Here is a 23509-nt window from a genome sequence, read left to right as displayed (position 1 = left end):
GGGCAGGGATGGTGTCCCTAGCTTCTGTTTGCCAGAAGCTGGGAATGAGCAACAGGGAATGGATCAGTTGATGATTACCTGTTCTGTTCATTCCCTCTGGGGCATCTGGACCTTTGGTCTGACCCAGTATAGCCGTTCTTATATCAATTTAAAATTGTTCCCCTTTCAATTTTAAAATTTAAATCATTTTTTTTTAAATGTAACTTGTTCCAACCTAATGCCTGATTTGTCCCCCCTTGCCTGCAGAAGAGATCGTATCAGGGTGGAGAGGGTTATCTAGCCCCAAAATAAAACATTCTTTTGAATTTATTTTAATGCAGTCAAAGAAGACCTACGAGCAGAAGTGCAGGGATGCAGATGAGGCTGAGCAGGCCTTCGAGAGGATAAGCGCTTCAGGCAACCAAAAGCAAACAGAAAAGGTATCTTAGACCACTGTGCTATTTAAGCAATGGTAGCAGACAGCCCTGTGGTTTTCAAAGATAATCCGCTTTGCATCAGAGTTTGCACATTTCTAATAAACATTGTAAAATTAACTAGGAAATTTTCCTCCACAGATAGGCTGTGCCTTTTGAGCAAACAATAGAATTGGAACAAGTTCATAGTTGTCTGTGTTTTTAAAAAGCACGGGAGGCTGAGAGATTTAGTGAGACAATTGGTTTGGCCTATCATTAGAATGCAAATTAAGTTTCTTCCTGAATCAAATTATTCATAAAAATGAAAGAAAAAGTCTGAAACATATTAATCTGCTGTTTCCACCTTCGGATCCCATGGTAACGAAAGTAGGTACAGTACCTTACATTAAATGCCCTTTCTTTATCAAACTTTCTCCTGGTAGACAGTTTAGTTTTGTCAGAATGTACAAACTTAAAAATAAATCATTGCAAAGCAAGGCATTTCAATCCCTCATTGCATCATCTTACATGTTTAGCTGACAACCTACTAACCTTTCATGAGAACATTTTACAATGAAGCAGATGGAGAAAAAAAAAATAACCTAACTCTCTTTTTCTCCATAAATTCAGTGCAGTGTAAGAGATCCAAACTCCTTTTCTTTTTTTTTTTTTTTTGCAGGGGACAGGGAAGGAGCAATCTAAAAATGGCATTGGAAATATGCATTTTATATAAACAATGTTCCAAAAATCTTCCACAAGTTACAAATTAGATTTTATTTATAGTGGGTGAAATCCTGGCCCGATTCAAGTTAATGACAAAACTCCCATTGACTTGAATGGGGTCAGGATTTCACCCAGAACAGTCCTAGGGTGACTACTTTTACTTACGCACACGCGCACACGCACACACACACACACACACGGAAAAAGAACAGGAGTACTTGTGGCACCTTAGAGACTTAAAAATTTATTTGAGCATAAGCTTTCGTGGGCTACAGCTCACTTCATCAGAGGCATGCAGTGGAAAATACAGTAGGAAGATTATATATATACACACACATACACGCACACGCACACACACAACGTGAAACAATGGGTGTTACCATATACACTCTAAGGAGAGTGATCAGTAAAGGTGAGCTATTACCAGCAGGAGAGAAAAAAAAACTCTTTGTAATGGTAATGAAAATGGTCCATTTGCAGCAGTTGACAAGACATTGTGAGGAACAGTGTGTGGGGGGGAATAAACATGGGGAAATAGTTTTACTTTGTGTAATGACCCATCCACTCCCAGTCTTTATTTAAGCCTAATTTAATAGTGTCCATTTTGCAAATTAATTCCAATTCAGCAGTCTCTCATTGGAGTCTGTTTTTGAAGTTTTTTTGTTGTAATACTGCGATAATATCTACCAATGTGATATATGCCATCATGTGCCAGCAATGGCCCTCTGCCATGTACATTGCCCAAACCGGACAGCCTCTACATAAAAAAATAAATGAACACAAATCAGACGTCAAGAATTATAACACTCAAAAACCAGTCGGAGAACACTTCAATCTCTCTGGTCACTCGATTACAGACCTAAAGTCGCAATATTACAACTAAAGAACTTCAGAAACAGACTCCAACAAGAGACTGCTGAATTGGAATTAATTTGCAAAATGGACACCATTAAATTAGGCTTAAATAAAGACTGGGAGCGGATGGGTCATTACACAAAGTAAAACTATTTCCCCATGTTTATTTTCCCCACACACACTGTTCCTCACAATGTTGTCAACTGCTGCAAATGGACCATTTTCATTACCATTACAAAAAGTCTTTTTTCCTCTCCTGCTGGTAATAGCTCACCTTAACTGATCACTCTCCTTATAGTGTGTATGGTAACACCCACTGTTTCATGCTCTTTGTGTATATATTTTTTTCCTATTATATTTTCCACTGCATGCATCTGATGAAGTGGGCTGTAACCCATGAAAGCTTATGCTCAAATAAATTTTTTAGTCTCTAAAGTGCCACAAGTGCTCCTGTTCTGTTTGCGGATACAGACTAACACAGCTGCTACTCTGAAACGTACATACGGGTGGAACACATCAGCTGTTTAACTCTGCACAGCAACAGCAAACAGTTTAGGACAGTTTTTTGGGGGGAAGTTCTTTGGCCTGTGTTATACAGGCAGACTAGATGATCACAGCGGGCCCTTCTGGCCTTGCAGTCATGAAAGTGTTATTGGAAACAGCCAGGAAACATTAGCGTACACAACATAGTGTAAAAGTTTGACAGTGTTCCTTTAAAAAGTCTGGTTACTTATCTCTAAATGATACTCGAGGAATCCGAGGAGTGAGGAATTTCAATTGCCATTTATTTCTATTTATAAATTTTCATTACACAGCAGTATTTTGAATGTTCTATAGAAGTTATCAGTGAGAACAAACATAGGGCCAGATTCTGCAAACACTGTTTTTTTAAAACAAAATAAGAAAGTAGAGTCTTTGCAAGTGCACTACCTAGGACCAGGGCCTCCCCTTGGTCAAACTGCCATAGCTATATTCAAGTCAATGGCACAATGACTATTTACAGCAGCTGCAGATGTGGTCCCTACTTTGAATAATGCAAAGTCAATGAGATGATTTGTAGCAATAAACTAGGTAGCAATTCTTTGCAGGGACAGACACTTAATATTTTGCCGGGGGATTTTGTGACCTGAGGAAAAAAAATATGAAAATGAAAAAGGCTTAATTTCAATGTTTTATTTTTATATTTCAGAGTCAGAACAAAGCCAAGCAATGCAAAGACACAGCAAATGAAGCAGGTACTGTTCTACATAAAGTCTAACACCCACTTGATTTAACGGCATACTATCGGGGGGGGGAGGGGACAATAACCACCACCAAAAAAAAGCCCCCAACGACCCACATATAAAAGTGCAGATTCCTAAAGACACCTAAACTAGTGAAAGTGCAGTTAAAGGCAAGTGTCAGCTACTTTAGACCCCAAGTTTACATTCCATTAAAGGAAGATAAATATGATGCTGCATATACTTAGGAGATACCCTTTATGTATTCTACAGTTTATTTAAAACACTTTAATAATGGGGTTTCTTTTCCGTTTGTTCTTTAACATTGTTTGGGTCCTCAGCCACCCTAACTCAGGGCAAGGAAGACGTAGGTGTGCATGCTTACACATGGGCAAGCTAGTATGGCTATGTTCTCCGGATCCAGCTACGAGCCCAAACTCAGGGAGGGTACATCTACACTGCAGCAGGGAGGTGTAATTCCCAGTTCAGGAGATGGATGTGCGCTAGCTCAGTGTACACATAGCAGTGTAGCCGAAGTGGCATGAGTGGCGGCTCAGGCTAGCTGCGGAAGTACATACCCAAGGGGTCAGGTGGGATTGTACTTGTGCCTGTTGCACGTAGGCCACAGTGTGATTTTTAGCATGCTAAATCAAGCAGAGCTTTCACGTGTTTGTCTGTCTCCTCAGGCTGGGAGGTATGACTCCCAGCCACCATGTATACGCACTCCATTATCAGAAACACAGGAAACTCACATATGCTCTGGGACTGTGAAATGGAGCATTCCACTCCTGAGCCCTCAAGAAATTCCCTCTGCCAATTGGGTGGGTCCTTCTGTGTCCTTCTTGGGCACCTTGTTCACTTTCGACAATTCAATCCTACAATATCACTCAAGCCTAAGAACCCATGGCTGCTATGAGCATACACATTGTCCAGTTGAGATATTTGTGGAGTACCTGTGGGCAGAGAGATCATTATCTCCAGTAAAAATACCATGAGCTAACCCAGGCATCTTTCTGCTTAACCGGGCTCTATTGTACTATATTCTGTAGGATATAGGTTAGGGCTATGTTTTACCAAAGTAAAGTCACACCGTACCTAACAGGAGGAGATGTGGGGCCCTGCATCATTTTGTGTCAGTCAGGAAGTTTCTGTTTCATCTTTCTATTTACAGAAAGGGTATACAAGCAGTATATAGAACAGCTGGATAAGGCCAGAATAGAGTGGGAGAAGGAACATATCAGCACCTGTGAGGTAAATATTTTGACCTTTGGAACAATTTGTTTGTGCATTTTTTTATTTTACTCACTCACGGATCTCAGTCCCAGATGCAGTGTTACCACTAAGGGATCTGTTACATACTGTTGATAGTCTGTGATTAGCTAGAGATGACTGCTGCAAGAGTACACTTAGCTATACTTTAAATCCATGGTAGTGTCGTTAGTTTTCTGACTTGCTTATGCTTTTCTTTCTTGCCCATTAAATTTAGGTAGCCAGATCCTCAGCTGGTTTAAATTGGCATAGTTACAGCAGTACACTGCCCATTTTGAGGATCTAACCTATGGTGGAATATAAGATCCTGCTAGTTTTTAGGGCTGCCTTATTTAAATCAAAGCCAAGTTAAACCTATTTCCCAAGTGACTGGTTAGAAGCACACAATTTAAAAGTGCCTGAATATCAGTTTATGTCCAGGAGCTTCCAATGCTTCTTAGCCCACAGATAATCCATTTGTGGTCTGCTTCTGTATGCTTGCCAGCTATTTTTACATCATCCCTGCCTCCCTGTAACTTTCACTTTCTGGAATTGTCCCATAGCTGGCATGGCAGCCATTCTATGGAAATGGTGTAAAAAAAAAAAATCTGAAGTTTCCCCTAAGATTCAGATTTCCTCTCCCCTCCCCCACCGCTTTCCACCACTCCTATACATGTCCCAGCCTGGGAGTGCTCTTCAGAACCTGGCCAGAGCCTGCCTGCTGCAGTTAGTACAGGTGTATCACTCTTCAGCAAATGGAGTTATTGAGCCCTTTCTAGATATGCTTGTGGCTAAATCCAGGACTACTAAATTTTTAAGGGGGTTCTAAGCTAGCAACTTATGAAAGATGTCCAAATACTGGTTTATATACACATGTGCATATGTAGTTGGCATGTTAAGTTCACCATCTACAACAGAATAATAGTGTCTGTTTTAATGAACTGATGCACTTGTGAGCAATAGAATAGTTATGCATTGCAAATGGCTTTTTGTGTTCAGAAGTCCCTGTAGTGCTTAAGTACTTTGCAGAGTTGCTGCCCCAAATGAAATACTCTCTCATCTCTTTCAGTCTCTTCTTAAAAGCTACTTCTCCTAGAAATGCTTCCTACCTTTTTCTTTTCACCAGCTGGTTTCTCCACACCCTCCTTCCATTGTGCCATGCCTTATTTCTAACATGATGAGATCTTTAGGGGACAGGGAATGTATCTTACTCAATATTTTGTAAAACATTCTATGTACTTAGTTTTGTGCTGGTGTGGATGCGAATAGTGAAAAAAGAAGAAGGGAGCAAATGGCTAGAAGAGTTTGAGCTTTCCACACCTTATGGAAAACAAATAAGCACATTCTATTTAGAAGAACAGTTCAGCTTAGAGATGAATTTTATTTCTGACTTTGCTGTAAAAAGTTTTAAAATAGTTTCTCTTCTTGAGTTCCTTCCGCCCCGCACCCCAGCTCTGCTAAAGTATAACAATTTCAAGCAGAGGAAGAAAGGAGCAAGTGAACTCTGAAGAACCAAAAAACTCTGTTCTTCTACACAAATAGTCTTAGAAATAATAATGTATGAATCCAACAGTTTCTACATACAGTATTTTCCCAAAGCTTTTCATTAGGAGATTACCTGTATTAGAAATCCAAAAAGCTCATCCCCTCATCTTGTTACAACAGGATTCCGGGTTCTAAATCCTTGGGATCATTTGCTATTCAAATCACAGTGCCATCCCCTTCTCCTCTTTCCCCCTTTATTTTGTGCCAGTGGGATAGGTTGGTAAAGGTTGGGTTAAAATTTCTTGAAGCTTTGAGTGTAACCCACTACCTTTCATTAAGATAGCAGGAACAGTTAAGCTCCTTCGTGAAATAACAGCAGTCTCCAAATCAAAATATAGGCTCGTGACATCATCCAAACCAAAGGCACACCTAGGGCTGTGATAGGTCCCCCCCACCCCAGTTCCAGGCAGCACCCTGAGGTACCACTGAGCTTGCCTGAGTTCCCTTTATGCTATATTGCTGTGCATACCTGGCAATCCCTCCCTCAGGCTTTAGAATGCACTTTACCAGCACACATACACATAGGGACATCCAGCTGCAGCTTCACCCAGATGCTGAGATCAGCTCTGCATGGGAAGGCTTAGCAAGGAACTGCCCAGTACTCACACCCCCTCTAGAGGGTAAACCCAAAATTATACCGTCTTGTGCGGCACAGAATTCTGTGCCGTGCTAGCTCATGAAATTCACCCCCTCCCTCAATGTGGAGAGGAACAGACAGTTTTCTGCCCCAAGTTATGATTTCCACACACTGGTTTTAGACAAAAAAAAAGCCACCAAAGTTTAACTACAAAAAGATTTTAAGTCATTATAATGGAAAGCAAATAGATCAAAGTAGATTACCTAGCAAATAAAACACACAAACTAAGCTTAATATACCAAAGAAATTGTACATGTGTAGCAAATTCTCACCCTAAAAGTTGTTTTAGGCAGATTGTAGAGCAAGCTCCACTTGCTTGCAGCTTAAAACTCCAGTATCCCTTTCACAGGCTCTAGTCTCTAGCCTGGGTTCAGCTCTTCTCCCCCAACTCAGTCTTCGTTTCTCAGGCGTTTCCAGCAGCCTTCTTCTTGGGTGGAGAGTTAGTGAAGAATGAACCATGATGAGGTCACTCCCTGCCTTAACTAGTTTTAGCATATGGTGGAACCCTTTGTCTCCCAGTTTGATTTCCAGCCCCAGCCAGTGGAAAAACACTGGCATTATGATGGAGTCCAGTACCAGGTGACTTGGTCACATGTCTCTGTAGGGCCACTGCAGCCATGACACAGAGGCTTTTTTCAGTATCCTCAGTAAGGTTCTCTGGTGGGAGATCTTCATCTTTTAAGACCTATTGTTCTTCTTAATGGCCCTTCCCAGCTAGCCCTCTAGACTGATTATATTCTAAGTAGAAACATTTGTAATAGATGCACAGACAATATTCCTAACTTCAGTTACAAAAAATGATACATGCATACAAATAGGATAATCATATTCAGTACATCACAACCTTTTCAATGATCTCACATGATCCATCTTGCACAACATACATCATAATTATGCCATACTCATAATAATATTACAATGAAGAATATGGGGTGTAATGCCACAAAGGCCACTCAGGAATTTGAGCTATATGGGTGGGGTGGTTTGCTGGGTATTGTTTTGGGTAAGGGGTACATGTGAGAGATGCATGCAAGTCAGCACAGAAACAACCATAGAGGCTTAGGGCTAGTATACACTAATGCTGTAAGTCAATCTAAGTTATGTAACTTAAGTCAACATATCTTAGATCGACTTCCAGGGGCATCCACATGGTGCTATGTTGACAGGAGAGCATCTCCTGTCATCATAGCTTCTGCCTGTTTGGGAGGTGGGAGTACAGATGGCAACTGGAGTGCTCTCCCATTGACTTAGTGTGTCTTTACCAGACCTATTAAATTGACACCACTGCATTGATCACAGTGGTGCTGATTTAGCCTGTAATGTAGACATGGCTATAGTCTGCACCACAGAGAGTGTTACTGGTATAGCTATGCAGCTGAAACCCACGGCGTACACTTAGCTAGGACAACAAAGAGTGCTTCTGTCTGCTTAGCTAGTATCATTTGGGGAGGCAGCGTATATATATATCATCAGAACTACTTTGATGATTTATGCTGCACCTTCACTAGGGAGGGCTGCTGGCAAAGCTATGCCAGCAAAACCATACCAGCAAAGCCTGAGTAGTATCGGTCAGCCCAGAGAAGGAGTCAAAAGCCAAACACAGCCTAATCAAACACAGTATGTGTGGTCCTGGAACAGACTAAAGAGGGGTCTTTTGGGGCTGGGTGCTGGCTAAAAGAGGCTTGGAGCAAGGATATTATCTCCTGTTTCATTCCTCTTATGTTCAGGTAAAATAGGACTTGGTACATTATTTGTAAATAAACACAACTGCATCAAAAAGGTATCTAATGCCACCATCAATTATTTCTTCCAAAATTGCAACCTATAAGACCCTGAACATTTGGCTAGCTGCTTGGGTCAAAAGGGGTAACAATACCTTAACTTAGTGAAAGGTGAGATAATATTTTGTATTGGACTAACTTCTGTGGAGAAAAGGGACAACCTTCTGAGCTTACACCGAGCTCATCTTCAGGTCTGGGAAAGATACTCAGAGTGAATTTAGAGAAGTCAGGTAAAAACCCCTCATCTGCTGTTTGCAATTTGAATGACTAAAAGTGGATTTATTTTTAAATTCTTCATCCTAACTCTAGCATGTTTCAGAAAGGTTTTCAGGTGTACAAACATTGCACAGTAGGATCCAGATCCATGACTTGGGCTTCTAGGTGCTACCATATAATAAATAATAATAACCACCATGATACTTGACATCTCTTCTTTTGGATTTAGGCCTTTCAGCTCCAGGAATGTGATCGTATCACCATCCTCCGGAACTCCCTTTGGGTTCACTGTAACCAGCTGTCCATGCAGTGTGTGAAGGATGATGAGGTACAGGCTTTTCCCCCCACTCCCAAGAAATCTCAGTCCTTGTGCATGGAGAGAAATTATCTTCTAAAGCCACCATACTGTCTCACCCCTCTCCACACTAAAATGCCTCCAGCTATGGTGATGTCCATCTTACCACACTTGGCCAGGGCAAGAAACCACGAGCCAGGTTTGCCCTCCCCACTGAAATAAAAATGAATATTTAGGCCAGCACAGACTCAGATTCTATAGCAAACTTGGTGCCACCAAGCGTCTGTCCCCTCTCCCCCCCGCTATGAGGTAGAATCTCAAGCCTCCAAATCAGTTTTAAATAAGGATTTTTTATTGTTATTCCTTATATACAGGGAAAAATTGACTACTTCCATTTTAAAAGTGAAAATCTTTACATGGTGTGTGAACCATCAAACTACTGTCTCCCCTTTTCCCCTGCTCCCATGAGTTCTTTGGATGAGAATTTTGGGCATGTCCCCTGGAATTTTTTTGCATTATACAGTTTTCTTAAGACTCTTAGTGTATGTGTGGGAAAATAAATCTTTTCTGCCTCCCCTCCTCCACACATCTGGATGTAATCCTACACAGGTCTGCACAGATGCAGAGCTCTTCTGACTTCAGTGGGGAAGACCTGGTTCTTTGAACAGGGTCGGGGACTGGGTCTCCTAGCATGGGGCCCAAGAAAATGTTCAGAGATGCATTTGGAAATAAATTGCTGAAACTGATTAATGGATTTAAAGGCCAGAAGGGACTGTGTGATCATCTAGTCTGACCCCTTTCTAACACAGGCCCAGTTACCCCTATATTTAGTCAGCACAAGTTACTGAGCTCAAGCCTTCCTTCTCAGAAGGCAGCCAGCCTTGATTTGAAGGCTTCAAGATGGAGATTCCACTACTTTCTTTGTTCTAATCATCCTCACTTTTAAAACATTTATCTTCTTTCTAGTTTTAGTTTGTCTGACTTTAATTTCCAATCATTGGTTCTTGTGATGCCTCTTTCCAGTGGATTAAAAGAATCTTTTTAGTACCAGGGTTTAAACCTGGCCTCCCTTCTTCCTCATATTCTAAGATGTTGTCCACAGCATAAGTAGAGAAACGTGTTTATAGTATTATATATACACACACGATTCACGTGGGCAGTGTCCCTTTAAGATGGAGAGAAATACTAGCAGAGGATTCTGTGTTAAGAGCTCATCACTAAAAGCTGAAACTTAAAATCCTTCTTTTCGGTTTTGCAGATGTATGAAGAGGTTCGAGTGAGCTTGGAGAACTGTAACATAGAATCAGACATGGATTACTTCATTAAGAATAAAATGACAGGAACAGATCCACCAGGTAATAAATCTCAGGTTTTTTTGGCCTTGTTACCAATTAGAAGTAGAGTCCCAATGACAGAAATGCTGCCTTTCTAATTGTGGCCTTAGAAAGTCACTTGAGCTTCTGTTCCTCCTTCTCTTCCCTCCGTAAAATGGGAATAATACGTACTGACCTCACAAGGAAAGTAGGCAGCTTAAATAGATGGTGTTTATAGAAGGCTTTGGAGAGGCACATTGCTAGATTTCCTCAGCTGGAGAGAGCCAGAATATAGAGACAGTCCTACAGCTCAAGGTGGGGGCTGCCCACCAACATCCATTGAAGTCAAAGGGAGTCTTGCCATTGATTTCAGTGAGCGTTGGATCAGGACTTTGGTGATATGTGGAGTGGAACTGACAGCAGTTGTAAAATGGAACAATCCTACTTAAAAAAATAAAGAGGAAAGCAGCATTTTTTTTCTGCATAGTAAAGTTTCAAAACTGTATGAAGTCAATATTCAGTTATAAGCTTTTGAAAGAGCAACCATAACTTGTTCAGAGTGACAAACATTTCAGAGTTATGAACACCTTGGGAATTGAGGTTGTTTGTAACTCTGAGGTTCTGCTGTAGCTTATTTCTCTTCCCATATGGAAACAAGCTATAGTGGTATATTTACACTGCTATAACTGTGTCCACACTTTATTGATATTTATTTTATTATCATAGCACCCAGACATTCTAGTTGTGCACCAGGATTCCATTGTGCTAGGCACTGTACAGACTCAGCACAAAGTGTTGTACCACTTTATCGATACTGGTGTAGGTTAAACTTTTACAACTTTTGTGTTTAGACAAGCCTGGAGTAAAATTAAGCTTCCTCTCTCAGGTTTGACTGGTGTTAGTATCTCTGATGAATAAGCTTTCCAGTTCTCCAGCTGTCAGAAATCTTCCATGAAAAACAGTGTAGATTGGAGTGGGCAAACTTTTTGGCCCGAGAGCCACATCTGGGTATGGAAATTGTATGGTGGGCCGTGAATGATCATGAAATTGGGGTTGGGGTGCAGGAGCAGGTGAGGGGGAAGACTCTGGCTGGAGGTGTGGGCTCTGGGGTGGGGCTGGGGATGAGAGATTTGGGTATAGGAGGGTGTTCCAGGCTGGGACCTAGGAGTTCAGAGGGTGGGAGGGGGTCAGGGGTGCAGGCTCCAAGCAGCACTTATCTGAAGCAGCTCCTGGAAGCAGTGGCATGTCCCCCCTCCGGCTCCTATGCGGAGGCATGGCCAAGCTGTTCTGCACGCTGCCCCGTCCACAGGTGCCGGCCCTGCAGCTCCCATTAGCCACAGTTCCCAGCCAATGGGAGCTGTGGGGGTGGCACTTGGGGCAGAGGCAGCCTACACAACCCCTTGGCTGCCCCTAAGCATAGGAGCTGGAAGGGGAACATGCTGCTCCTTCTAGAAGCCTTGCTGTGAGTGCTCACAGAGCAGCCTCTGACCCTGCTCGAGCATGGGAGCAGGGCAAGCCACAGACCCTGCTCCCCAGCAGGAGCTCGAGGGCTGGATTAAACTGGCTGGAGGGCCGGATGTGACCCATGGGCCGTAGTTTGTGTACTCCTGGTGTAGATGAAGCCTATATTTCTAAAATAAAAAGCATTCAGACCTCCTTTAAACATTAGAGAGAAGAAAAGAGACAGAGGCATGTTTCTTTACCTTTACATGTCAGCAGTTTCTCAGTATGAATGCTCCTCTTCACCCTCAGTTGTGGCTCATTACTTCTCAGAATAGCTTGTGGCAAGTTTCTGGCCTGCAAGCTGTAGTATTTTAAAGTACAAGACACAGAGGCGACCACATGCATTGTTATATAAAAGAACCACAGACAAGGACTTCGCTGTTAAAAATAAACCTTCTCTCTTAAAACTAACTCTGATGTGAGTTGTGGATGTGAAGTCGTGTGATTAGCCCCATGGTGGACAGTGAGAAGTGAGGGGGAAAATGAATAGGTATTTTGGGTCAATAGCAAAAATTCTCTCTCTTTGGGGACGAGAGAGGTAGGCTGATATTTATGTACACATGGAGATCAGGAAATACCTATTTTACAGCATCTGACAACAGGGCCAAAAATTTCCTCAGATGTGGCTGGAATTCCTGAATCTCTGCCTATACATTTAAAAAATCCAGAAGAGCTGACTGAGTCATCATCCTTAGTTAGTAGCTGAGAGCTGCAGAGTGATTAGCTTTTGCCCCTTACACAAAGATGGCAGAAGTCCTAGTATTGAGGCAGCAGCCTTCTTGATTAGGATTTGACCATAGCTATTGAAATGGTGCCGAATGGAGTGTGGATGTGTCTATACTTGCAGCAGAACTGTATTAGGCATCAGCTCAGTTGTACTCATTACTGACATGTGTCAACAGTAGTTTTCCTAGTGTAGACGAGCTCACAGGTCTGCATGGGCTGCATCTACGTATTAAAGAGAAGCGTGGTTACACTGCCGAATTCCATTGGCTACACCTGCTCTAGAAGATTAACCACCGTGCTATGGAAACAAATCAGTTGCATTGCTGGCAGAGGGGAAAAAATGGATATCGTCTGTCTGTTTACACCCTTGTTTTTAACAATTATCCCATTGTAGTTCCAATAGGATATGAGAATTATTATGCCAGAGAAACTCCTAGATGTAGTAACAGCCCGATCCAGTCTTGTGGGATGATGAAAAGGTGAGTATATTGCTTCCTTGTGGAAATGCTTTTCTGTGTAGAAAGCAATGTATGGTTACATACATGCAAGTGACAAATCCAAATCTTGAAAGAAATTACTTCCATAATCATGGTGAAAGGCAGATGTGATATGCATGCATATCATATACATATACCAATTAATTTAGCAGAATTTAAAGTGAAGCAAGATTAGCTATTCACATTGTTGCTGGCGGCAAGGGAAGGAAGAAACTGATCAGCCAGCAAGTAATTGAGGCACACTTAATTTTGCTTTGTGATAGGACAAAGGTTGTCTTTTCCAGCAATACCTTCTGTGCTAAACCATAGTGTACTACTATGCCACAGGTTAGCAAATAGCTTTAAGCCTGGTCTGCGCTTAAAAGTTTCAGTGATATAGCCTTGTTGGTTAAGGATGAGATTTATACAGGAACATTTATACCTATGAAAGCCCTAATGTGGACCCTATTATATCAGCAGAAGATGGCTTATACTAATACAGTTTATGCTGGTTGGGGAAACATCCAGGGAGAAAAACTGAATAGTTTGCTGTAATTTTAAAACTGACAGTTTTTAGACAAGTGTATTATAGTCTACAACATTCCAAAAGCCAGCATTTTTTCCTATGTTCAAGTGCATTACTATAAGGAGAAAAGGAAAGGATGCCACCCCTTGCAATTGACCAGTCAACAGATCCATCATGTCATGATAGGATGGTTTTAGCTTTGCTTCATGTGTCTTGAATTGTCCATAAGATAAAACTATCACAAAATAATAAATGTATAATATATTTTATTATTTTGTGTACAGTTTAGTGGCTGGAAAACTTCAGAAGATTTGCTAGTTTACCAGGATTTGTTTAAAAGGAAAATAAGTGTGTCTGTTGCTCTAGTGCAAAACAAAATAAAAGTTTCCAAAGAGGAAACATTTGACCAGAAGTGTTGGTGACAAATGGGAGGAATGAGGAAGATTACATGGCAGTGGACTAGCACTCTGGAAGTTTGAGGAACAGACGACATATTCTGTACATTCTATCACCGGCTTATTTTGGTTCCACAGATTCTCCGGATTGTTACATGGAAGTAGCAGAAACTCCAGTGAAACCATCATTCCCACAGCCCCTCCAATAGGTATGTTTTACCATATAAATCAAAAGATGTATCTAGTCCTATGAATCAATCATTTACATGCTTGTTGCATGAAGAATAAACTATGTGATAAGACATCAATGGATTATCTATCCTATGAGCTAGCATGAGACTATAATCTAGACATCAGTACAGCACAAACATGTAGCAAGCAGCTTCCCCCACCATGGAGACTAATATGAGCTGTACTATTCTTAAATCATCCTCTGGATGCATGAAGTTTAAATTCTGACTGAGACTTCAAGATCTAGGAACACAATTTTTTCCTCAACGTAAGTAGAGTATGGGGAATCCTTCTCAAGCCTTCCGGTGGCCCAGCTTGGTGTCCCTGCAAACACAGGTATCCGTACTGCTTCAAATGTTATGTTGCCTTACCAATCCCATGTCCAGGGCCATCCTTAGGATTTATGGGGCCGTATGCAGTATTATTAAACTGGTGCCCCTATGCCTGACGGCAGCTCGGGCTTGCATGTGTATTTTAGATATGGGTGGTCTTTTGAAGGATTTATTTAAAAAACTATGTCAGAAGATCCAAGCATTTAAGTCTAAAATGATGAATACTTAGATTCTTGCATAGACTTTTAGATGCACAATTTAAGAGATGTAATTTTATACTCTTCAGCAACACACTAATGAAATATTTTTAAGGCAAATTTTAAACTAAGGTCCTGCAGACTAACATGTTCTGAGTAACTATTACAGTAATGCACAACTGTCCGTAAATTCAGAACCTGACCGTATATATCTGGGGGTTGGCAAATGCCTGTTAAATGACTTCTTTACCGCTTGAACGGCTCTTTAACAATGTCAGTGTTCAGAGTAGCAGCCGTTTTAGTCTGTGTCCGCAAAAAGAACAGAACGGGAGTACTTGTGGCACCTTAGAGACTAACGAATTTATTTGAGCATAAGCTTAAATATAACATAAGTTTCAGTGTTGTGCTAATAGGTCTGGCAGGCTGGAAGGCGTTTTCACTTTTAAGTACTAGATCCCCTCTGGAGGAAGACTCCCCAGGCTGCTGCAGATAGCGGTGGTGGGAGCCTGCAGGAAGGGTCAGAGCAGGGATAGGAAGAGGTGGATGGGTGGACACTAAGACCCAGGGGTACCCCAAATTTTCAGGTGCCCTACACAGCCGCATTGCAGTATGCCTAAGGATGGCCCTGCACATGCCACTTGTGTCACCCAGACGGCAAAGCATAATATTTTGACAGCACAGGAAATAATGGTTTGTGACATTTGTATTGGCTCGATTTAAAACCAGCTAAGGAGATTTAAACTGCGATTGTTCCCTAATGGAAAAAAAAAAAAAAAACTGCTGCTGGAACCAGTTTCCTTCACTACGTCTGCCTGTCCACTCGGCCACCCAGAAATGAAACACAGTCTCTCCTAAATCCCTTGTTTGGAGTCCCTGAACAGTGAGACTTCAGTGCCATTCATGCAGGCTAGATCAGCAAGGGCCAGGTTTTTAAAGGTGCGTAGATGTTGCTCTCCTCAGAGTTGTAATGTCTCACTGATTTAGGAGCCTCAGTCTCATTTTTGAGAATGAAATAGGCACTTAGGAGTCTAAGGCACACTGACTTTCAATGAGACTTAGGCTCCTTTCATAGTCGGAGCCGAAGTGCCATCCATTTCTATAGAATTCAATGGTGTCCCTGTGAATACAACTTGAATGAGAGTTGAAGGCATTCAGTGCCATCCAGGATTGGGTCCCACGTGTCTGTACAGTAGCATATGAACAGCATCTGTCACACTTAATGCCTCCCCGATCTGCTCACAGCTGTTTGTGCATGTAGACAGTGGCAGTTGTGCCTAGCTTTACCTGGAGTCCATAGCTGTTTCTCTAGGCACACACATCCCAGTGCACAGAGAGAAGAGTAGACACCTTTGTGTTTGTGAACTCTTGCAAATGATTCCTTGCATTTATAAGCAGCTGAACTCTTTCACTGTTTTCTAGACGAGAAAGTGGATGGAGTCTACGCCGCTATTAATGTGGGTGAACAAGCAGCAACCACACCATCCCAGGACTACAGAGTGCTCTACGACTATACAGCCCAGGTAGTCAAAGGATTAAAGAATGGGTGTCGTAATGAACTAGGCTTAAAATAGTACCTTTGACTCAAAGAGCCCATTAATTCTCAGCACCCCTAGGGGTTATGCATTATCCTCATTTTATAGATGGGGAAATGGATGGAACAGAGAGTTACTTAGCCAAGGTCACTTAGCAAGTCTTTGGCAGCCAGGAGCTGAGACTCCCAGGTCCCTGCTCTGGCCACTAGACGATACTGCTCCCAAGTGTATTTCAATTTGCTGTACATTAATGTGTTTAAATCAATAACAGTGCCAAACCATCCCAACCCTTGTCTCTTTAGGGATAGGAGAGACTCATTCAACACAGAAACTTTGTACATTTTGACTGATGGTAACTAAACCACCTGGCTTTACAGGAAGATGTATAAAAATAGTCCCAGTAAAAAGAGTAAGAGAAGTTAGTTAAGGTCCTGATCCAGCATCAGGATTTGCTAGTGCAACCCCCTACTCCCATGAATCAATGGGGCTCTACAGAGGTACACACTAGCGGATCTTGATGTAGGATTGGAATCCAGAACATTTGGATAGAAATTTAGGGCAGGAAATGATGAATACTGTATCCAGTTACAAATGCAGAGGGAGTTTAGGGTAGAAGAATGCATGTACTCCAACTGAAATCTTGGCAGTATAGCAAAACTAGTCCCCTCTTACTGTTTTTGCTCAAGAGGACAATAGGATCTTTATTGACAAAATGGTCAGGATCCTGTTTTACAGCTCATTGGAAAACAGCACCCCACATAGCACAGTGCCCTCAGACACCATATTGAGACACAGAACCTAGAGCAGGTCAGCAGGGAATGGCTCCTCCACTTCATACAGCACCTGGGTTTTCCTTTGTGATCTCCCATCCAAGTAATGACTCATTCTGACTCTACTTCACTTGTAAAAATTTTTAGATTACAGCCCAAGGGAATATGGTTGCAGCTCATGTTATAAAATTCTCCCTGGCTTTTATTCAGCCTGGAAACAGGAGTGAGAGTCTGTCAAATATTATCTAAAAGCTGTTCTCCATTTGACCCCATCCTCATCTGGAGAATCCTACCCCAACCAGATTGATGTGTTGTCTGTATTCCATAGCAGGGGCAGACTTCCAACACAATCTCCACTGCACAAAAGGATTTTAGAACAAGTCATACTGATTTCCTGTTCATAACTATTGCCAGATACAGACTCCCAGCCTGTCTTCTGCCTTTGCCTCAGTTTAGTTATGGTTTTGTGGGGGATTTGCAATATAAATATTTGTATCAATTTTCCACTTAAAATAACCCCCCTGAGGCACTTTTTAAATGGAGCTGAACCACCACCACAAGATCTGGCTTTGTCATGCTACTCCAGTTCCTGCATGATGGAAATACTATGAGCTTATATTATTCCAGCTCCATTAAACATGCAGGAGGAGGAAAAAAAAAAATTAATGAAAGCACTACTGATACAACACATACACAGAGATATTCTGACAGAGTCAGACAGCACAGCCCTCCCTCACATTTTTCCCATGGAAATACACTGTGCCCTGTTGATTGCTCCTTCCAAGTGCCAGTCCCAGCACAGGCCCCTTGGGCAAATGGCAAGGAGCTTGGGTTGACAAGCTCACTGAATCCGAAGACACTGCTGATGAGCAACCTGTGTCCTCAACTAGGGTACTGTAATGTTCCTGACTTCAGACCTAATTCCATTAGACATCATGAATAAAGTCACAACAGAGACAAGCTGATTTGCTAAAGCAAGAGTTTACTAACACCACACACCTTTTCAGCCGTAGATTTTAGACTGCTTTTCAAAGGAGGTAAAGTGGAATGATGTTTATAAATTAGAATGCCAAAGCAGCCCAAGAGCCTCTAGTCTTATGATTGCCCTTAATGCTCCTACACAGGAAACACAGAAGTATAAGAGTAATCCTACTGGCCAGGTCCATCTAGTCTACTAGCTTGTCTCTGACAATGGCCTGATGTTCCAAAGTATGGTGCAAGAAGCCTCACAGAAAGCAGATATGAGATAGTCTGCCCCCGCCCCCTATGATCTCATCCTAATCCCCAATAGTAAGAGATTGGTTTGCACCCTAGGGTTTTAACCTCCCTTCCAATATTCTTTTCCTTAGCATGAACTGTGGATACTTTGGCATTTGTATGGATAGCAAATCTTTGAATTTTGCTCATTCTTGGCTTCAACAACATCCTCTGGGAACGAGAGTTCCACAGTCAAATTATGTGTTTGGAAAAAGATTTCCTTTTATTAGGTTTTGAATTTGCCAGCTTTTGGCTCCATGGAAAGTGCCCTTGTTCTTGTGTTACGAGACCCACATTGAAAACATGTCACTTAGGAGACTCTTCGTAAGAGATCAACATGAGTCAGATTCTAACTCAGGGTAGTCAATAGGCAGCCCATGGGCCAAATCCAGACCACCAGATGCTTTGGAATAGACTCCCCACCATTTTTTTAAACTTATTTATCATTTTTATTTGGAGTCTGGACCTTGACTATTCCTTGACCAAGACATTTGGACCTTGAGGGGGGGGGGGGAAATTGACTACCCCTGTTCTAACTGAAGCCAAACAAAAGTTGGGTTATGCCAGTGCAGCTGAAGAGAATTTCCTATATAGTTCAGGGTGTTCTAATATTTTTTTCTACTCCCTTTCACTGTTTGGAGAAATATTTGCTTTAGAGCCTGTTCAGGGTCATTTTAATGTATCTCAACATTCATGGCATTTTGCCTTGAGGGGAATTATTGAATTCCTGTCATGAAGATGGACTATTTTTAACCTGGGGGTAGATTTCCACACACTTGAATATTATATTCCAATTAGATTGATCTGATCTGTTGAATGCAAAAATTTTGGTGCCTGTGCTATCACTGTTTTGATTTCATTGCTCTTTGGACAGTGAACTGATGCCCCATCCCACAGAAAACAGGACAGTATCACCTAATGGAAATCACTGCAAGTCAGTCTGGCTATTTCCTAGGGGGCGCGGGGAAAAAGAATAGCATGTTTCATGAATAAATCATTATACCACTGTTGACCACTATTGCTCCGCAACAGGGTTCTGTTCTACCATGCAGGTAACCTGAGATCAATTGTCCTGATGAGACATCTCTCCCAGACTGAGATTATTGGAGGAATTTTTAATCTCTCTTGAGCATGTAGCCTTGTATTGCTCTAATGAAGGAGCTTGACTGGCTGGTTCAGGAGAGAGTTGCATTTAGGGCAGATCTACACTTCAAAAGCTAAACCCATGCAGCTGTAACACTGTAGTGCTTTAGTGAAGATGCTGCTGCGCTGAAGGGAGAGCTTCTCCTGGCAGTAGTGCTTCATTAGTGCCAGAGCTGAGCCTGGCACCTCTAGGCTTGGCAGTTCATAGCCCTGGCACCTTTCTGCATCAGTTATGAATGTAAAAAGTTGCTTGAACCCTGGCACCTCTTTCATTACAAATTAAGCACTGCCCATCAGCATAGTTAATCCACCTCTGTGAGAGGCATTAGCTACATCAGTAGGAGAAGCTCCCATGTCAACATAGTGCTGTCTATATTGAGGGTTAGGTCAGTATAACTATATCGCTCAGGGGTGTGGATTTTTCACACCCCCAAGTGGCATAATTATACCCATGTAAATTAATAGTGTAGACCTGGTTTTAGTCTATTCTGGCAGAGAATGTTCTTATGATACAAGATCTAATCTGCACAGGGAGTGAATGCAGGATGGGTGCATTTCTGTTCCACTCCGGAGATCTTCAGGAGATGGGAAGAAAGTTGATAGCCCCAATATGACAAGCTCAGTAAAAACAGAGCCATGCACTGAGTGAGTCTGATATTTCAGATTCATTATCACAGTCTGATGCATAAGGATATGCTTTAAGACCATGGGAGCTAGGAAAATCCTCCACACATCATGCAGAAGAGTCTGATACTGAGGCTAACCAGATTTCCACTCTCTCTTTTGGTCTCTCCTTTCAGAACACCGATGAACTGGACATCAGTGCAGGAGACATCATAACAATCATCGCAGAAGGCGAGGATGGCTGGTGGACAGCAGAAAGGAATGGTCAACAAGGATTTGTACCAGGGTCTTACCTCGAAAAGCTTTGATGAAAAGATGCATCTGCTTTAAGACCTTAAAAATACCTTATTCTCTAAAATGGCACACATGATCAGCCAGTGTTGACCAAGAGGAGCCCATATCATTGTCTTCTAAGATTATCACCTGGGGCTAACAAATTGTCCATGCCTTTTTCTTCAGGCCTCCCTCCCCACATTGGAGTCTTCCCAGAGACACTACAGGTGTTCCCCTCTTACAAAGGCTTTTATCCCTTTGACTGTTCCATCAACATTGCATTGAATACATTCCCTCAGCACCTCAAAGTTATGACAAGTATGGAAAAAACAAATTTCTCTGCACACAAAAAAAAATTGCTTACAAAAATGGAAGATGAGAAATGTCCCTCAGTAAGTCTGTATCACCTCCTGACAGGCTTGGAGACACTCTTGTGCTAACAGTCATATTCTCTACCAATTAATTATCTCTTTCTTTATCTGCATAAGTAGCATAGGCATCTTTGACAGTGGTGTGGGTATGCTGTGCTCAGGATGAAGACATACCAGGGTCTAAGCTATATGACGAGACAGAAGTTCATGTAGTCCCTCTCCCCATCCCCAAATGCATGAATGGGAGAAACGGGTAAGGATTCCACACCTATTTTATCATCAGAGCAACTAGGACAAATCATAAAGATGAAACGCTGCTTTAAAGAACATTAGAAAGGATTGTGACATGCATTGAGCTAAATAAGAAAGTGTAAGCCCTTCCACCCCACCACCAACTCCTCCTGCTATAAAACCCCAAGTCCTCTATTGCTCCATCCTGGTGTGGAATCCAAAGGCAAAGAGATCAGGATAGACCCTGATCCTGATCTTCGTTGGAAGTTGCCTTTTTTAATGGCTTGTTTCATAACCTTAATATGGATTTGTCATGTTTAAAAATAAGCTAAGTAAAGGCTTTCACTAGAGCTGTATTACCCAGACTGACCTGTTGTGAGCTAATCAGGGAGCTGCCAATCTCTTGGTAACCTTACATGTAATTGGCCTATATGTTACCTGATTTAATCTCCACCCTCCCATCTCCCAGCCTACACAATTTTCTCCTGACCCCTTTCAGATGCCCCTCCCCTATGATTTCCCAATTATCCCGATAGCCCTCCTGCAGCCTCTGCATCTCTGAGATCATTGTCATGGGTCTGTCCTGGTTCCTTTTCTCTGCCTCACAGTGCACTCACACTTTATGAAAGTTCTCATAAGCAGAGCTGGCTATTTTGTACACCATAGAATAGGAATGCTGTGGAGAAATTGGTCTATCAGGTGACTAGTATTTAGAAATACTTCCAAAATCCACAGTATTTACCCAATAGAGACCATAAGATTCTCCTTCAGTAATTAGTGACGCAATACAAACCTCCAAGGATTTGCTTGGGGGAAAAATAACTGCTTCCTAGGGACAGAATGAACTAACTGCCAAAATTTCAGATTTTAAAATCTAATCAAAGAGTCAATTTAAAGCACAAATAATCACCATTAACAGGTAAATCTTTTAAGTGAGGAGGCATTGTGGGTGTGGAGTGAGGATTTTAAAGCCAGAGAGAAATCTATAAGGACTGGTCCAGCATTTTAGTCAACAGGATTGTAGCATGTTAATGAACTAGAGTCAATCCATAGAAACCCATAGCAGATTTTATTCAGTTTTGTGCTGAGAAACCAAGTAGTGCAGCCCTTTTGGGGATTCTCTCTTGCACACACATTCCTCCTCACTTGTCACCACTTGCACTTCCCCCTCTGAGGAAGGCTTCTCTACAATTCAGCCCCCCGCTCCTAGACCTGGTACACAGTATGTCTAGAAGTGCCTTGAATAGGCACTTACAGTTTCATTTTAACATAGAAACCAAAGAGATGAAGTGATGGGCTGTTTCCCAGGATTGGCTGTGCAAAGGCAGAGCATGAGTGACTATGACAACTTCTCTGTGGGGCAGGGATTATCTTTCTTCTGCTTGTCCCTGATCAGGGCTTGTAAGCGGTACCACAGTATAAATGGTAACAATAAAGTGCTCCTTACAGCTTGCCAATGCCCGGGACAGCCTTGTGTGGCCAGATCTGAATTTTATAACCCAAGAATCATGGAGAGCAATAGGCCACAACTAGGGCCTGTACCGTATGCCAGTTGACACCTGCAATGTGGCTAGTCAAACAATTGTGTGGTAACCGTCTTGAAATGAAACCTAAAGTATGAGTGATTTTAGATAGATACTTATCTCCTTTAACAGCAAGTCTTTCAGCCAGAATTGATGCAGGCAGACATTTTGTAGATGATTTCAATTTAAAAAAAAAAAAAGTTTCCCTAAAGATCTTGTCTGATCCGTAAATAAGTAACACAGGTATTCAGTTAAGACCACATTCTTCTTAGGGCTCAGAGGGTTTCACCAAGCATTGGAGCACGCCTCCTGGTTACCACATTGTCCGCAGAATCTCTTGCTATGGGTAAGGTATTACTTGCATCTCTGATCATGAGGTCATTACCAGTTTTGTGAGGACTGCTATTCTCAGGCTCTTCTGGCCATCCCATAAAAGCATTTTATCCTTTGCAATCCCCACCAGTCATTCCTTGATTAAGTGACATAACCCCTTCAGTCTATAATGTAGGTAGTTATAATCTACCCATCACTACAGTATCTGGGCACTGGGTGCTAATTTGGGATAGTTCTGTAGGTGGAAAGGCAATTGCAATGGTCTCATGATTTATCTTCCCTTCTTTAGAGTGAAGGGCTTGGTTGATAGCTGCTTACAAAAAATATTTGTAACTATACAGTTCACCCCATCAACCTTGGTAGCACATGTCAGAAATAGAACACTGATAAGCCAGTCAAAATACCCCAGCTCCCTGAGCACATGCAGTTTCTAAGAGTCACCCACGTCTGTAGAGTGGCCGAAAGGTTAAATTCCAGGTGCTGCATTGGGCTGGAGACAAAGTCTCACTAGAGCTGTGCAGAGCTTTCACAGCAAACCAAACATACAGCAAAAGGGATGTTTCACATTTGATTGTAAGACGGCATATTACCCTATTTTCAGGGAAGAGAAAGGAATGGGCCTCAGTAAAAGTCACATTTAATGTTTTGACTAGTTTAAAAGCTTTTCAGAACAGAAGTTTGTCCCAAAAGAGGAGCGAGCTGTATCAAAAAACGATGTCCCCTCCCCTCAAAAACCCCCCTTGCTTGACAAAAATAAAAGGGAGAAAAGAATAATATAATAATAATAATAATAAAAAGAAATTAACAGTGTATATAAAACACACACTTTCATTTAGGCACA

General features: G+C 41.9%; 1 protein-coding gene across 2 annotated transcripts in view; it reads left to right on the top strand.

Moving 5' to 3' along the window:
* PSTPIP1 (proline-serine-threonine phosphatase interacting protein 1) overlaps positions 1 to 20344 on the top strand; it is a 91406-nt gene extending 71062 nt beyond the window's left edge. For both annotated transcript variants that reach the window (XM_050967029.1, XM_050967030.1), the window contains exons 7-15: positions 321 to 419; positions 3160 to 3205; positions 4362 to 4441; positions 8847 to 8945; positions 10171 to 10267; positions 12849 to 12933; positions 13990 to 14060; positions 16031 to 16131; positions 20114 to 20344. In XM_050967029.1, coding sequence (XP_050822986.1) covers positions 321 to 419; positions 3160 to 3205; positions 4362 to 4441; positions 8847 to 8945; positions 10171 to 10267; positions 12849 to 12933; positions 13990 to 14060; positions 16031 to 16131; positions 20114 to 20245 — 810 coding nt within the window. In that variant the 3' untranslated portion in view covers positions 20246 to 20344. The remainder of the gene's footprint in view (positions 1 to 320; positions 420 to 3159; positions 3206 to 4361; positions 4442 to 8846; positions 8946 to 10170; positions 10268 to 12848; positions 12934 to 13989; positions 14061 to 16030; positions 16132 to 20113) is intronic.
* Positions 20345 to 23509: the final 3165 nt, after the last annotated feature.

The sequence above is a fragment of the Gopherus flavomarginatus genome, chromosome 9 (assembly GCF_025201925.1).
Source record: "Gopherus flavomarginatus isolate rGopFla2 chromosome 9, rGopFla2.mat.asm, whole genome shotgun sequence".
Taxonomy (NCBI): domain Eukaryota; kingdom Metazoa; phylum Chordata; order Testudines; family Testudinidae; genus Gopherus; species Gopherus flavomarginatus.
The sequence above is the reverse complement of the archived record's forward strand: the minus strand, read 5'-3'. Positions and strand labels throughout refer to the sequence as shown.